The sequence below is a fragment of the Pelobates fuscus genome, chromosome 4 (assembly GCF_036172605.1).
Source record: "Pelobates fuscus isolate aPelFus1 chromosome 4, aPelFus1.pri, whole genome shotgun sequence".
NCBI lineage: Eukaryota > Metazoa > Chordata > Amphibia > Anura > Pelobatidae > Pelobates > Pelobates fuscus.
In genome coordinates this window covers 345,399,686-345,416,047 of record NC_086320.1, presented here as the reverse complement: position 1 = coordinate 345,416,047, position 16,362 = coordinate 345,399,686, and the positions used below count along the sequence as shown (strand labels likewise).

Here is a 16,362-nt window from a genome sequence, read left to right as displayed (position 1 = left end):
TGTCCCTTTAAGCTATGGTCATATCATAGGGGGGTATTTGAAATACTGTAAATGTTTCAGGTATACTTGATTAAAAAATAAATAAAAAGAGTTAAAAATCTGAAGTTCCATACATAATAGAAATTCACCCAAAATTATCTTATTGTGGCCACTAATGACTTACAACACTTTAATCCATAATTTTCATATAGCAACAGATTTTATTTATGTATATTCAGATTCTTTAAGAGGTTGTTGTAAAAATGACACATTCTGAACATTTAAAAGAGATTCACAAGTAAAATTGATCAGATGTATTGCATAATGATTTCATTTCTTTAACTTCAGGAGTCATATGAATCCAGATGGGATGATATGTCATTGATGCAAACCTGCACGGCTTAGATGCTTGTCTAACTGAGTCTAAATGTCATTGGAAGAATGACTCATAGTGCTGGTTTCATATTAGCAAAACACACATTGCTTAATGTATTTACATATTAATCTGTCATAAAAAAAAAAAACTATCTAAAAAAAAAAGCTTAATTATCTTCCAACTGAGCTGGCTTGTTGTGTTGGACTTGAGCTGGGTGTGAATTAATACAATTAGTGTTTTGTTGGTAAGATTTGCCTTCGGACCATGAAAAAACAACCTTATCACAACCACAGCTGATGAATCACAAAGTTATCCACCTGTTAAAGGGACACCAAAACAACTTTAGCTTAATTAAGCAGTGTTTGTGTAGAGATCATACCTCTGAAGTTTTGCTCCTCAATTCACTGTCATTTAGGAGTTAAATCACTTTTGTTTCATTGTTCGCAGCCTTGGCCACACCTCCCCTGGCTGTGACTTACACATCCAGCACAAAAAACTAAATGTTTAACTTTCAATCAGATGTTACTTACTTTAAAAGTGTTTATCTCCTGCTCTGTAAATTGAACTTTAATTACGTACAGGAAATACTAAATAAAACAGAACTTGCAAAAAAAGTGTAAATATTAGTCCACTCTTTCCAGGAAGTGTTTAGGAAAGCTGTGCTAGTCAAATGCAGGGAGGTGTCCCTATAGCTGTATAAACAAAGGATTTCACTCCTGAATGGCAGATAATTGAGCAGTGAGATTGCAGGGGCATAACCCAAACCCATACACCCAAACTGCTTCATTAAAGGACCACTATAGGCACCCAGACCACTTCAGCTTAATGAAGTGGTTTGGGTGCCAGGTCCATCTAGGTTTAACCCTTTTTGCTGTAAACATAGCAGTTAACCTATGGGTTAATCCAGCCTCTAGTTGCTGTCTCATTGACAGCCGCTAGAGGCACTTCTCACTGTGATTTTCACAGTGAGAAGATGCCAGCGTCCATAGGAAAGCATTGAGAATGCTTTCCTATGGACTGGCTGAATGCACGCGCGGCTCATTCGCCACGCATGCGCATTCAGCCGATGATGGCGAAAAGGAGGAGGAGAGTCCTCCGCGCCAAGGGAGCCTGGTGGGGGAAAACAGGTAATATTTAACCCCTTCCACCCCCTAGAGCCTTTTCCAGGCACTATAGTGGTCCTTTAAGCTAAAGTTATTTTGGTGACTATATTGTCCCTTTAACATCGTTTTTTTTGCTTGTATAGAAGTCTAGCATTATTTTCTTCTGATTGACTAACCTGTAAGCTCTTCTGTAGTTATTATACTTGCTGTATTTAATTGCAAATCATTCTCATCACCACGACAGAAGATGACAGGTACCAAAGCTAAACACCCATTTTGGCTACCTTTTCCCTGCTCAGCTAATTAACACAAATAAATGATTGTTCGGAGAATTCATAGTGATGGATTAACGATAAGGGCCATATGGTATGTTTTATCTCTTTTTTTTTAATGCGTGAGATAAAGTGACTAAATAAAATGGAAGAGGATACATGGGCTTCTTAGTAATCCCCTAAGTTCTCTGAAAGTAAAATTCTTCATGAAAAATAACTATGAATGCATTCTGTTTAATGTTAAAACTAAAGTAATGATGAAAAGGGGCTTAAGTGCAACAGAAACTGTTTTCTTTATATTTATATAGTTATATTTTCAAACTGCAATGGCTGATTTAATTTGTAAGGATTCTCCAGCTCGGAGATGGTCACATCTTGGCTATTTTAGTGTAAAATTAGTCATTTGGATTTTAATTTGCTAGCTATGTTAAGGTATCTCTACGAGATGGGCATATGTGTTGTGTTAAAACTTGATATCTGTATTGATGTACAGGCATTTCCCGCTTTATGTACTCCCGTCTTTCCGAACGCTCCATGGACCTGCCGCCATTTTATTTTGCCGCCATTTTGTGCCGGCGGTGCTCCGTGGATGCAGACCGAAGAGCAGAGTTTGTGGCCAGGAGAAGAGGAAGGTAAGTAACAATATTGGTGATTGGTAGGAGGGGAGTGCTGTGCTGAGCTGCTCCCCTCCTGCTGCTGTTGTAGCGTGGCCGAACGAACTACAGACAGTTTACTGTACCATGGTGAGCAGGTACAGGACGGGAGGGTGGGAGGGACACCTGAAAGGAGAGGATGGAGGAGACGCACATGGACAAGTACAGAAGGGGAGGGGGGAGAGACACATTGGCAGGTATAGGAAGGAAGGGGGGGAGACAAATGGGCAGGTGCAGGAGGGGAGAGGGGAGAGACACAATGACAGGTACAATAGGGGAGGGAGGATAGATACATGGACAGGGAGGGAAGGGGGGAAATGGGACACATGGATGTGGCTAGGAGGGGGAATGGGACAAATGGAGGGACTGAAAGAGGGGAAATGGGACACATGGATGGGGCTGGGAGGGGAAATGGGACACATGGAGGGGCTTGGGAGGGATGAGACGCCTGGAGGGGCTGGGAGGGGCCAATGAGACACTGAGAGGGGGAAGCAGACACCTGGAAGGGCTGGGAGGGGTAATTAGACACTAGGAGGGGGAATGAGACACAGAAAGGCTGGGAGGGGGTAATGAGACACCTGGAGGGGCTGGGAGGGGTTAATGAGAAACCTGGAAAGGCTGGGAGGGGGTAATGAGACAACTGGAAGGGGGTAATGAGACACCTGGAGGGGTTGGCATGGGGTAATGAGACACTGGGAGGGGGAATGAGACACATGGTTAAACGAACCAGAAACAAGTGTAGTGCTACATTCAACAAGTGCAACATGTGGTTGAGGAGGAAGACAACTGATGATGATTTGATGAAGATTTCAATATGGTATGTCTTCTTTTAATGTTCTTACAACATATGTATTTGCTATGCTTTTATCTTGTATTTGTACTTCATAATTAAGATTTTCAATGGAAAAATTTGTTGGTCAGGAATGGAACCTATGTTTATTACATTGCGGTCTATGGGAAATTAGTTCTCACTTTATGAACTCTCACTTTATGAACTAGGCTTCAGAACCAATTAGTTTTAAAGTCGGGAACTACCTGTAATATACTGTTCTGAAATCCTACATGGGTCCATAACATGGATAATTTTGGGATGTACATGACACCAGAGGCAGCTGTTGAAGTTTAAAGATGGTAGGGAACTACAAAAAGAAGGTAAAATGCTAAATGTTGACTTGAAATTTCACAAAAGCAGCCATTATGTGCCAATTTAAGTCAACTCAGTCTTGTTTAGTCTGAAAGGTTATACATTGTGGGAATACCCCTTAAGTTTTGTCTCCAAATACTTTGAACAATTTTTCCCCTGAATTGTATATAAATTATTTGTAGTCGGGGCAATCTGGCTGTAATGAAAAGGGTAACATAACATATTATAACCAATAAAACACATACAAATGGACACCATTCGGTTGTGGTGTGCCAGAACCAAGAAAGCAGTAGGCCTGTAATAAAAGTGGGCCCACCTTAGAGGGTGATATGAATAGAGGGAGTGGTGGGAGGGGTAACTCGCCAGACAATCCACGATAAGTTGGGAGTGGATTGTCAGCCCTTTTAAGGGGAAATCAAGCCCCTCCCACAACTACAGGCAAAGCCTTAAAATTTGTAGTCAGGGCAATCTGGCCGTAATGAAAAGGATAACATATTATAACCAATAAGTTGATCATGCTCTCCTCCTTCAAACTCTTCAATCACTCGGTCTCTGTGACTCTGTCCTCTCTTGGTTTTCCTCCTATCTCTCCCAACGCTCATTTAGTGTCTCCTTTTCCAAGGATACCTCCTCCCCTCGCCCTGTCTCGGTTGGAGTTCCCCAAGGCTCTGTCCTTGGTCCCCTTCTATTTTCTCTTTATACTGCCTCTCTTGGAAAACGTACTGCCTCTTTTGGATTCAACTACCACCTGTACGCTGATGACACTCAGATATACCTCTCCTCACCGGACCTCTCCCCGGCCGTCCTGCAACGTGTCACTGCTTGCCTCTCTTCCATCTCTGACTGGATGTATTCACGCTTTCTCAAACTTAACCTCTCTAAAACTGAACTCCTTGTCTTTCCTCCTCTTAATACTGATCCTCCTCTCTCACTCTCCCTTCAAGTCAGTGATATCCACATAAGTCCATCCCTACAAGCGCGCTGTCTTGGCGTCATACTTGACTCTGGTCTCACCTTTGAGTCTCACATCCAGTTTGTTGCCAAGTCCTGTAGGTTCCAACTCAAAAACATAGCCCGCATCCGCCCCTTTCTTACGCAAGATGCTACCAAGGAGCTTGTCCATGCTCTAGTAATTTCCCGCATGGATTACTGTAACCCTCTCCTGATTGGTCTCCCCAAAAGCCGTACTGCCCTGCTACAGTCTGTAATGAATGCTGCAGCTAGACTGATTTTCCTATCCAGTCGGTCCTCTCACACCTCGCCCCTCTGCCAGTCCTTACATTGGCTCCCTGTATCCTATAGGAGTCAATTCAAAGTGCTAACCCATACATTTAAAGCACTGAACAATTCCAGCCCCTCTTATATCTCTTCACTGATCCAGAGGTATGCCCCTCCTCGTACCCTCCGCTCTGCCCGTGACCACCTCCTGACCGCTGCTCGCACCCGTACGGCCAACTCGCGCTTGCAGGACCTCTCAAGGGCGACTCCTCTCCTTTGGAATAACTTGCCTACTGCCATCAGACTCTCCCCTAGTCTTCAATCATTTAAGAAGGGCCTTAAAACCAATCTCTTCAGGAAAGCGTATGGCCTCCCAGAGTAATCTCTCCCTTACATACCTGTCTCTTGCTCTCTCCTATGGGATAGTGCTTTGCTCTCTTCTCCAGCTCTGCTTCACTCCTACCTGATATTTCCTATCCTAATGTTTCTAATACCCCACCTCCTATAGACTGTAAGCTCATTTGAGCAGGGTCCTCTTCTACCTATTGTTCCTGTAAGTTTTCTTGTAATTGTCTTATTTATTGTTACATCCCCCCCTCTCAAAATATTGTAAAGCGCTACGGAATCTGTTGGCACTATATAAATGGCAATAATAATAATAATAATAATAATAATAATAATAATAATAAAACACATACAAATGGACACCAGTCGGTTGTGGTGTGCTGGAACCGAGAAAGCAGTAGGCCTGTAATAAAAGTGGTCAAAAAGAAAAGTACCATACAAAATTTATACACATAACAAAACATTGTTTATTTGGACGAGTCATGAAAAGCTTGTCTTAACTCTTAAACTGGGTTTGTAATGTAAAGAGTATAGACGGAGGGTTTCCAGCGTCCCATAGCCTTGATGATATGAGTTGGAATGTGGTTGGAGGAAGCTGCAGATGCTGCACCTATACGGAAGGAGTGTCCTGGAAAAAGGTTTGCATTTAGGCAGAGCCTAGTTAATAGTAAGCGAACTTAAAGCATGAATATAGATGTCGTAGGGATGGAGCCGTGAAGTTCTAATAATGGTTGGTTGGCTTGGTTGTTACGGGAAGGTGATGAAATATTACCCAGGACACCATTGTTTTTAGTAGGGAACAGAGTAATTTTAGGTTAAGGTGGCAAAAAGAAGTGAACCCCAAAATAGATACCACAGCAAACATTACTATTCTGAGACAAGTGGCTGGGTACTGGTAGGCTAGCTAGATGCCAAGTGGCGAAGAATTATGCTATTGAGAACGTGACAGAGGAGTCCCTACTAATTGCCAAGCGGCATGAGAGGCGCTACCGATGCGTTGGCCCAAGGGGAAATATGAGGCCACCGAAACGTTGTGGCGGGGTGTCGGCTTCTAGGTAATAACTAAAGCATAAGATAGAAGGGGAGTGACATGGGAGGCCCTCTCTATGCAACCATGCGAGGCGGCTAACTATGATTTGGCCCGAGGGACGTATACCTCCGAGTATGAGGATGGGTGTTGGCCTCGCGGGACCACTAGCTTATGGATTAAGACCAGAAACAGAAACCTAGTTGGAAAACCTAAATCTCAGGAAGCCAGTACCACTCAAAATCTAGAAAATGTACAGGGTTATGACATCGTACCTGATATAGTTTGAGTCAGGCTGATGCTAAGCGGAAAGATATGAACGAGAGGGTGGCAGTAGATGACGTGCTGCGACCCATGGATAGGATGTGCATGAGTATCTGTGTATATGGGTATATTGTAGTGAGCCAGATCGTGGGCCCGAATTAAATAAAAGGAACCTACCAGATACTATTGGTGAGCAGGGAGAATATGACAGAGGCAGATGACGGGTTTTGTGTTCGTAAAGCCACCATCAGTATGATCCAGTATGCTTAATGTAAATAAACACAAAACAGCAGGATCTAAGACACAGTGCAAACTGGACTAAAAGGTAAGAATTATAACACTCAAAGCTCCTCCACAGCCAATGTTTAACGCACAGACTATATAGTATATACGTTTTAACATTCATATGCATTCACTATGTATTACCCCTAAATGGAATTTTTTATGACTGTAGCATCATATGTAACCAGCAAGGGGGGGGGGGAAGTATCCTGAATTAGGTGAAAATTCGTGCCTATTTCGTGCGTTTGGCCGTAATTTACCGAAAGGATAGAATGTATGAACAGCTGAAACAGGTGAATGAGTGTATACACTGTATTGTTCGAATACCGAAAAGATATATACAGTAAATTTCCCGAACGGCCGCGTTCGAAAATATACGTGAAGTGAAACATGCGAAGCATATGTGTACTAGAATTAGCCGAACGGTTTTGATCGGTTGCAATACATGACAGAAAACCGAATGCTCGGTATAAATGAATGGAGCCCCGCCGTGAAAGGTAGCAATTTTGCGGCTGTTGCTTTACGGCGGGACCTAACTTACGGTTGAACCCAGTATTTGGAGCTGAGAACGATCTGCGCGGACGGCGCGGCGGGTAGAAGAGCCAGGGAGACACCGGACCGGGAGACCACGAGGAAGACAGGTAAGAAACAATCCAAAATGTCGGTCTGAACCGGAAGTGACTCGCCGGACAATCCACGATAAGTTGGGAGTGGATTGTCAGCCCTTTTAAGGGGAAATCAAGCCCCTCCCACAACTACAGGCAAAGCCTTAAATTTGTAAATCTGTACATTTTAGCAGTGTATTACCCCCTCGGAAACTGAAAGAGTTAATAATAAATTATTTTTTATAGTCTATATATGTGAACTTTTTATTGACACTTACCATTTCAACTAGAGAAAGATACAAGAACATTCCAGCAGTGATAGCGAATATCCAGATTTGGACATTAGGGTTGGTTGAAACAGACAGGCCTATATAGAGACCCGCAAAAGCTGTCAGTGCACTTATAAAGTTCATTAAAAAGGCAATCTTGGCAGACAGCCCCGTATTCAATAAAACTGCAAAATCACCTGGAAATAAAAAGAAGGGAATAAAATCATGTATGCAGCCAAACAAGAGAACAGAAAAGGCAGATCAGATGAAAAAGTAAAATAAAACTACATTTCTACCCATTTATGTAAAATGTAAAATGTACCCCAACACTGACTCATTTACACACTGAATGGCATAAATCTGCTTAACGCACTTCCATTAACCACCTAAGTGTCACCAGTCACTCTGCACTATTTCTGTGCATTTGTTTTTGGATAAATTGAAAAATTACTGAAAATATAATAATAAATTAACAAATGGCCGAATGAACGAATTGGCTGCAAACAAATTTTATTTATTATAATTTGTCAATTACTTGAGCGGCTGCTGTTCTTCATAGTGCTTGAACAATTGTTGTGAGTTCCACCTTTTGGCTTCATTCATTGCCCATAGGCATTAATACACTACTAAAACTCAAAAAAATGTAAGAACACATTTTGGTTTGAATCGATATTTAATTGAATTTTGGCCAAACCAAAAATCTAAATTATCATGAAAAAAAGGGGGAAAAAAAATGATATGCACATCTCTACTAAGCACCAACTATCTAAGTGTCCTAAGTGCCTAATCACCCATAAACCTGTGGAATGGAATAAGTATCTAGATATTCATCCGTTATCTCATTGTCGGCCATAATGGCTTATCTCTACAATCACCTATGTTATCAAACTCTTCAATATTATTTAACCTATGATTTCCCAGACGCAGCATCACACAGCGTTTTCTCATTCTTCATTATAGATGTAATTTCAGCAGGTTAAAATCATGCCTTTTGTCTACAAACATCTATTAGATAGGTGGGTCAATAAACTGTTAGATATCATCAAAATAATAATGATAATCTAAACATATTTAATGTGGAAGAGTAAGGTTGCTTTTGTTAGTTTTTAATTACAATTACATTTATATTTTAAATGTGTGTTGATGCAACTGAATTTATAATTATTTTATTGGTGAGAAACAGAATGTCTATTGTGATATATATATATATATATATATATATATATATGTGATGTCTATTCATGGTTTAGAAAAGTTTAAAAATTCTGAACAAAGCATTGCAACACAGTATTGACAAAGTATAAATGATAAAAATTATCTCTGAGGTTGGCCGTCAGTCAAAGCCAGAAAAAGCCATTTTTAGCTAAAGATGGATGATAACAATTGTTGTCATCATATGATAAAATGGTATCAGTTTTTTCGTGCTTGATGCTTGCACGAGTCTTGGATTATACAACATACCCATTTCATGGGGAATCTCATGACACAAAATTGCAATAGTAGTTGCTACGCCAGTTTCAGTTGAAGAAGAGTAGGCAGATCCAATCACCATCCCATCAGCAAAGTTATGAAGGCTGTCTCCCACCAGAATCATTATTGCCAGCAAACTTAGACCTTTGTCTTCAAGATAGAAAAAACAGTTTACTCACTAAGAGGCCATTACAAACACATCATGGTCTTCATCTGTATTTAATTTAACTCATTTTAGATGAATCGCACACTATTCAGTGTGTCCTGAAAGGTGCAGTAGACAATGCTAAATTTTAAAAAATGAGCGCACGTTCTGTGATGTCTTAATCTCTGTCCCAAGAGAATTGCACGTGTTTAAAGATCTGTACAACATGTATAAAAGTTCTCTATTGCATAGTGTTCCAAAAACTGAGGGCATGCCATATGTGAAATCCACTTACTGTCGGTTATGGCATTGGGGACAATACAAACCATGAGATAACAGTAAGTAGACACAATAGAGAGCTTTGTTCCATCTAATTTGACATATGGGATGAGCCCCTTAGCTATTAAATAAAACAAAAACCTTTTTTTTAAATTAAAAACATATTTTTAAATATTAAATTATATTATATATTTTTTAATATTTTAATATTATATATATTTTTCAAACAGTGCTTCTCAGTAAAATTAAAAATGATTTACTAACTGCATAGATGAATAATTTGGAGATAAAAGACCAGCGGTTACAGAGCTTTTTCTCTAATGTCTTTTCGACAGTACTTACGTTTTTTCCTCCCTCTTAGACTGACTGGTGGGATATCGGGTATAATACCCTCTGAAGGTTCACAGTCTTCAGGATTTCTCTAAAAAATGCAGAATAACATTGTTTTACCCAAATAATTATATGCTCTTCTGCAAAAAACAAATGTTTAAAAACAACAGATTTAACGATAAAAGAACAGCATGTTCATGCCACATTACACAAAATTATGACACAGCAATAGATTATACTATACACTTCACATCTTATATAATTATTGATTCGTTATGTTTTATATTCCATGTTTTAGGTCATTTGTGATTTTTATTCTAATTTGTTTATAACAAGAAGCCGAGAGCTGCAACAGAAGGGGAACACATCTCCATATGTGGTGGGGTATGTCATTCTGGGTTGAGGTTTAAAAAAACTTCTTAGTAATCTCCTACATGTGGTCCTTCAACCCAAATGTCTCTTAGCTCTAATGAATATTTTTTTTTAATTCTTTATTTTTGCGGTGCATGTAAACAACATTTGCAGGTACATAACATGTCATCGAGTGATATTGTAAAGGTGTATGAGCACCAGACATATTGAGAGAGTTGCACCATTTTTTGTTAAAACAAGCATTATCAAACCAGATATTGCGCTAACATAACAATCGTTAACTTTTAGTGTTTAAGCAAGGTACCCGGTGCGGTGTGGCAATATGCTCTAGATTGTGTCCTAGTTTTGATGTCACTTGGCTTGGGCCCTCTCTGGAGAGTCGCTTGTCAGTTTGGTGAGTGTTACGAGGGCATCCCTGTCCCAACTATAGTCAGTACCCTTTGGCCTGTGCTTGTGAGTATGTAGTGCCTCCCTGGTGTGTATGTAGTGCCTCTAGGTGTGGTCGAGAACTGGGTTGGGTAGGTCTAGGTTGGGACCACTAGAGTTATTACTGTCAGTCAGTTGCTGTGTGGGTTAAAGTGGGCTAAGGTCTGTGGGTGTGGTAGTCTGTGGGTGCCTCTTGTCGTGGCGAGCGTCGGTGTTCCATTTTGGGGCCTAAATAGAAGCGGTGTTGCGGCGGCAAGTGAGTGGGTCGGTTTTGGCTTGTAATACCCCTAACCAAGGGGGATGGGGGGGAGGGGGGGAGAGTCGTAGTGGGTGTCCTACCTCCTGTCCCATGGTAAGGTGCACCGGGTTTAGTCTAGCTTAACATCGAAAGACATAACGAGTCATCAAAACAGGGGTAAAACTTTGTGGAATGCGTGCAGTCCACAGCTGCTCTTTGCTCTTTGGAGTTAGGACCCAGTCATGTCTCGGTGCCCGTAGCCGTGTGGTTCCGTGGGGTGAAGGCGACTACTGTGGCTGGGCGCCAGGTCGGTGTTGCCCTCCAGTCTCTTGACTCCTCGTCGGATATTGACAGTCCCAGTGCCCGCCGCAGTGCAGGCGCCTCTTCGGCTGAGAAGATTATGTGGTTAGTCCCATTATGGTTCACCGTGAGAGCTCGTGGAGTAGACCATTGGTATGGTATTCCCGCGTGTCTCAGTTGGCTTGTGGCCTGGAGGAGTGATTTGTGCCATTGTAATGTGGGCCTTGACAGGTCCTGGTAGAAGGACAGTTCAGCTCCCTCAAATGTGTAGGGAGTTTGGCTTCTTAGTGCAGAAAGTAGTGCTTGTTTGTCTTGGGCCATGGCGCAGCGGACTATGATGTCACTCACGGAGTTTGTTGGGGCCTTTGGTGATTTAGGTAGGCGAAACATGCCATCAAAAACAAGCTTTTCGGCCTGTGAAGGTGGCAGCAGTGAGGCCGTTAGTCGTCTCAGGTAGTGGGCCATCTCTGCCATGGTGACGGACTCCGGCACCCCACATATCTTCAGGTTGTTACGCCTGGAGCGGTCTTCCAGCGTGGCAATGTGTGCGGAGAAAGCTTGTTGCGTCTTTTGGACGGCTTGGATAGAGTCCTTCATTTTGGACATTTCCTGCCTCACATCTATGATATCCTCTTCCATTGCTCTCACTCTGTCCGTGACCACCTGTAGGTCAGCCTGTATTACTGCTATTTCTGTGGCTAGCGTTTTGCGAAATTCCATAAGGTAGTTTTTAATGTCCTGTTTGGTGGCCAGTGCTGAGAAATCAGGGAAGCCTGCAGCCAGTGTCTCTGCTGCTTGTGGTGGGGTGTGTGCTGAAGGGTGGTCAGGTGTTTGGGCCTGAGGGTAGGCCGGGATCTCCTGGTACACCGGGGCCGCCATTTTGGGCTGGACTTGTCGCTGCAAAAGGGCCCTAATGTCTTGGGATTCGTTTGGTGTACCTGTGGTGGGTTTCTGAGAGCGTCTTCCCATGTTTGCGGGCTGCTGTGCTGATGATGCTTTGTCTGTGCCCCAACTCAGCTCTCCCTAGTGTGGGATGCGCCTGAAGAGATCCTCGTGGTGTACAGGGAGGTGACAGGCCGCGGTCTTTTTCCTCTGCCGGTTTTGGCCCGATTTTGCTAAAAACAGCATGTACCGGCACCGGGTGGTACTCTTGATGACTGGGCTGGATGGGCAGTGTATCGGTTGATTTTCGGCGGATTGTGCAGAGCGCCGTCGGAGCAGCGAAAAATGGCGCCTGCTTCGTTCTGCGGCTAAGCCCCGCCCCCAGCTCTAATGAATATTGTCCTCTCTTCAACCCTCCTCTCCTCCTGTGTCTCAAGACTGATGTGGGATTATTAAAAAAATCTATTATTGTACTTGCATTGAATTATTGCACTAACTCCATTTTAACTTTATACTGTGACAATCCTCCATTTTGTCCTCCTAACCTGACTTCTTCAATCCTCCATTTTGTCCTCATAACCTAACTTGTTCATTTTAAAACCACCTTACGTGACAGAATTTCCCAGCACATCTAATACAATAGACAAAGACTGTATTTTCTGCAAAGACATGATTAACACAGGAGTTGCTGACTTTTCCTTAAACTTGCAAGATAGTATAATTTGAAGGCCATGAGAACACAGTAGTAATGAAATGTTCTATTCATAAGAGACCTTGCACCTGGCCACGAGGCCTGATATCACTGACTGTGTAAAATGACGCTCAAGCCCCCCTTTCCACCGAGTAAAACTCATGCTGGGAAAAATGGCGCCTGAGCCTTCTGTCCACACCCTTGTCCAGAACAATACCACCTCCCGGTGGGAGGACACCCAGCTAGTCACTCAAACCCCTGAGCCAATTAATAATATTGATGGGTGGACACTAATATAGTCACATAACATTTAATCCAATTAATGATGTTTATTTGTTATTATCTGATATTCAATGATGATGTCATTTTGCCTTTAAAAAGGCCTGCATAACTGTTTTCCAACCAGATTGCATTAAATTTTCTGAAGTGCTTTTAACCTGAACTCCATGTGTCAGTGTGAGCTTACTTCTGCGTATACGCAATTTAATCATCTCAGATTTGGACAGGAACAGATAGACATTTAAACATATTTGTTAATGTCACGACTAGTAATGTGGTCCAGCACGCAGAATCTATGTAAACATATACATAAGTCAGAAAAGGAAAAATAACAGGACAGAGCGTAAACCGGACCTTAGAATGGCCGGACTAATACGCTAGAGACAGAGAATGGTCAAAGGGAAAGCCGAGGTCAAGGAAGCCAGAAAATACTCAATACCGATAAGACAAGCCAAGTCAGGGAAACCAGAGATCAGAATAACCAGGGAAACGCCAAGGATCAGGATACCAGGAAATCAGAAACACGAAACTAGCACTTTCAGGAAACCAGGAAACTGAAACCACGACATGGCAAAGTACTAGGGTGAATTAGGGGTTTAAATACCCCTCTCTAAGCTAAGATTGGTCAGAGGGCGACCTCTGACCCCAGAACGTGCGTGTGCGTTGACGTCGTGACGTCACGCACACGTTAGTATAATTCTCGGGGGCGGGGCTATCCATAGACGCGACCACGTGGTCGGCGCCATATTGGATTCGGGCGTGATGCCCGGAAGAACTACACGCGCGGTTCCCGGCTCGCCGACGAGCAGGTAAGCTCGTGTAGTCGGAGCGGTCGTGCCGGTCGGGCACGACCGTGAGGCTCGGCGGGCCGGTGACCGCAACAGTACCCCCCACTCGAAGACCGCGCACCGAGCGGGAAGGACCCGGCTTAAGAGGAAAGCGGTTGTGAAATGACCGGATAAGACGGGGCGCATGGACCCGGTCAGCAGGAACCCAACAACGTTCCTCGGGACCATAACCCTTCCAGTCAACGAGATAGGACAAGACACCTCTGGATAATTTGGAGTCCATGATAGAACGGACTTCGTATTCCTCTTGATCACCCACTACCAAGGGCGGAGGAGGAGTGGATACCCTTGTGAAGCGATTGCAAGTAAGGGGCTTGAGCAGAGACACATGGAAAGTATTCGCTATTCTCATATGAGCCGGTAGTGCCAAAGTATAGGTCACTGGATTAATACGTTGGGTAACTCGAAAGGGACCAATGTACCGAGGGGCAAATTTCATGGACGGGACCTTAAGCTTGATATGTCTTGTGGAGAGCCACACCCTGTCACCTGGAACATAGACAGGATTAGCGCCCCGTTTCTTGTCAGCTTGGACCTTCGCTCGTAATGAGGCTTTTTGCAGAGCTGAATGGACGGAATCCCAAGTATCATGAATCGAATCTAAACGGGTGTTCAAAGCGGGGATTTCTGTGTCTGAGAATGCAGAAGGAATAACAGTGGGGTGATAACCCTGATTAACAAAGAATGGACTGTGATTAGAAGATTCATGAGTGGCGTTGTTTCTGGCGAACTCAGCCATGGGTAAGAGCTCGTACCAGTTAGATTGATTGGCATTTATAAAGCAACGTAAATAGGTTTCTAAAGACTGATTCGCCCTCTCTGCTGCTCCATTTGTTTGAGGGTGATATGCTGACGAAAAGGAGAGTTCGACGCCCAATTGTTTGCAAAAGGAACGCCAAAACCTAGAAACAAACTGGGTACCTCTGTCAGATACTATGCTTTTGGGTACACCGTGCAACCGAAAGATCTCTCTCAAGAATATTTGAACTAGATCTTGAGCAGATGGTAATTTTTTAAGTGGGACGAAATGTGCCATCTTCGTGAATCTATCAATGACCATAAGGACTGTATTAAACCCGTTTGAACTGGGTAGATCCACAATGAAATCCATGGCCAAGTGGGTCCATGGAGCACTAGGTATGGGCAGTGGTTGTAATAGTCCAGGAGGTGACCTGGGAGGAACTTTAGAAACAGCACATATTTGACATGCCCCAACATAATCTTTGACATCGTTTCTAAGAGCAGGCCACCAAAATCTTCTGGAGATGGCAGAGAGAGTTTTATGGACTCCAGGATGGCCCGCTGTGAGGCTGTCATGGAACAAATCTAGTACCTTCTTTTGAAACTGAGGTGACACATACAGTTTGTCCGGAGGTTTTCCCACAGGTGCCTGAGTTTGATCTGCTATTATGGCACAGAAGAGTGGAGAAGACACTTCGGAAACTGTAGTGGCAATGAGGCATTCAGGAGGTACAATAGGATATATCACCTGTTCCGGAACTTAATCTGTCTCAAATTGCCGAGAAAGTGCATCTGCCTTGGTGTTTTTAGTACCAGGTCTGTATGTAATTACGAAATTGAATCGGGAGAGGAACAATGACCACCTAGCCTGACGAGAGGACAGTCTCTTAGCGTCCCTAATATAAGCCAAATTCTTATGATCAGTAAAGATCAAAAGTGGCTCTTTGGAACCTTCCAAGAGATGCCTCCATTCCTTAAGGGCAAGTACAATGGCCAAAAGTTCCCTATTCCCTATGTCGTAATTCCTCTCTGCAGGTGTGAGTTTGCGAGAGTAAAATCCACAGGGATGTAAAGGCGTATCAGGACTCTCTCTTTGAGACAGAATGGCTCCAACTCCTGTCTCTGATGCATCCACCTCTAGGATAAATGGTTTGGATGGATCAGGATGGGTCAGGACAGGTGCTGAGGAAAATAAAGATTTTAATCGTTCAAATGCCTCTCTTGCTTCTTTGGGCCAAGATATACAATTTGCTCCTTTTTTTGTTAAATTGGTTATAGGGGAAATCACGGAGGAAAATCCCCTTATGAATTTGCGGTAGTAATTCGCAAAACCTATAAAGCGTTGAGTAGCTTTAAGGCCCTTGGGTAATGGCCACTGTAAGACTGCCTCCAGTTTATGAGGATCCATCTGGAAACCAGACGGAGATATAACGTATCCAAGGAATTGTATCTCCGTTTGGTCAAACTGGCATTTCTCCAGTTTACAGTAAAGGCCGTTCTGTAACAGGGTTTTCAGTACAATTCTCACATGTTCGTGATGTGTCTCTAGGTCTGGGGAATAGATGAGAATGTCGTCCAAATACACTAGAACGAACATGTGAAGGTACTCTCTTAGGACATCGTTGATAAAATCCTGGAATACCGCTGGAGCGTTACATAATCCGAACGGCATAACCAGGTATTCGTAATGTCCCATTCTGGTGTTAAATGCGGTCTTCCATTCGTGACCGTCCTTAATTCTGACTAGATTGTAGGCACTTCGGAGATCGAGCTTGGTAAAGACTCGAGCTCCCTTTAATCTGTCGAATAGCTCAGATATAAGGG

General features: G+C 43.0%; 1 protein-coding gene across 2 annotated transcripts in view; it reads right to left on the bottom strand.

Moving 5' to 3' along the window:
* Nucleotides 1–16,362, bottom strand: part of SLC39A12 (solute carrier family 39 member 12) — a 106,985-nt gene that overhangs the window by 29,751 nt on the left and 60,872 nt on the right. For both annotated transcript variants that reach the window (XM_063452509.1, XM_063452510.1), the window contains 3 exons: nucleotides 9,774–9,852; nucleotides 8,999–9,157; nucleotides 7,547–7,734 (listed from right to left, as the gene is read on the bottom strand). In XM_063452509.1, coding sequence (XP_063308579.1) covers nucleotides 7,547–7,734; nucleotides 8,999–9,157; nucleotides 9,774–9,852 — 426 coding nt within the window. The remainder of the gene's footprint in view (nucleotides 1–7,546; nucleotides 7,735–8,998; nucleotides 9,158–9,773; nucleotides 9,853–16,362) is intronic.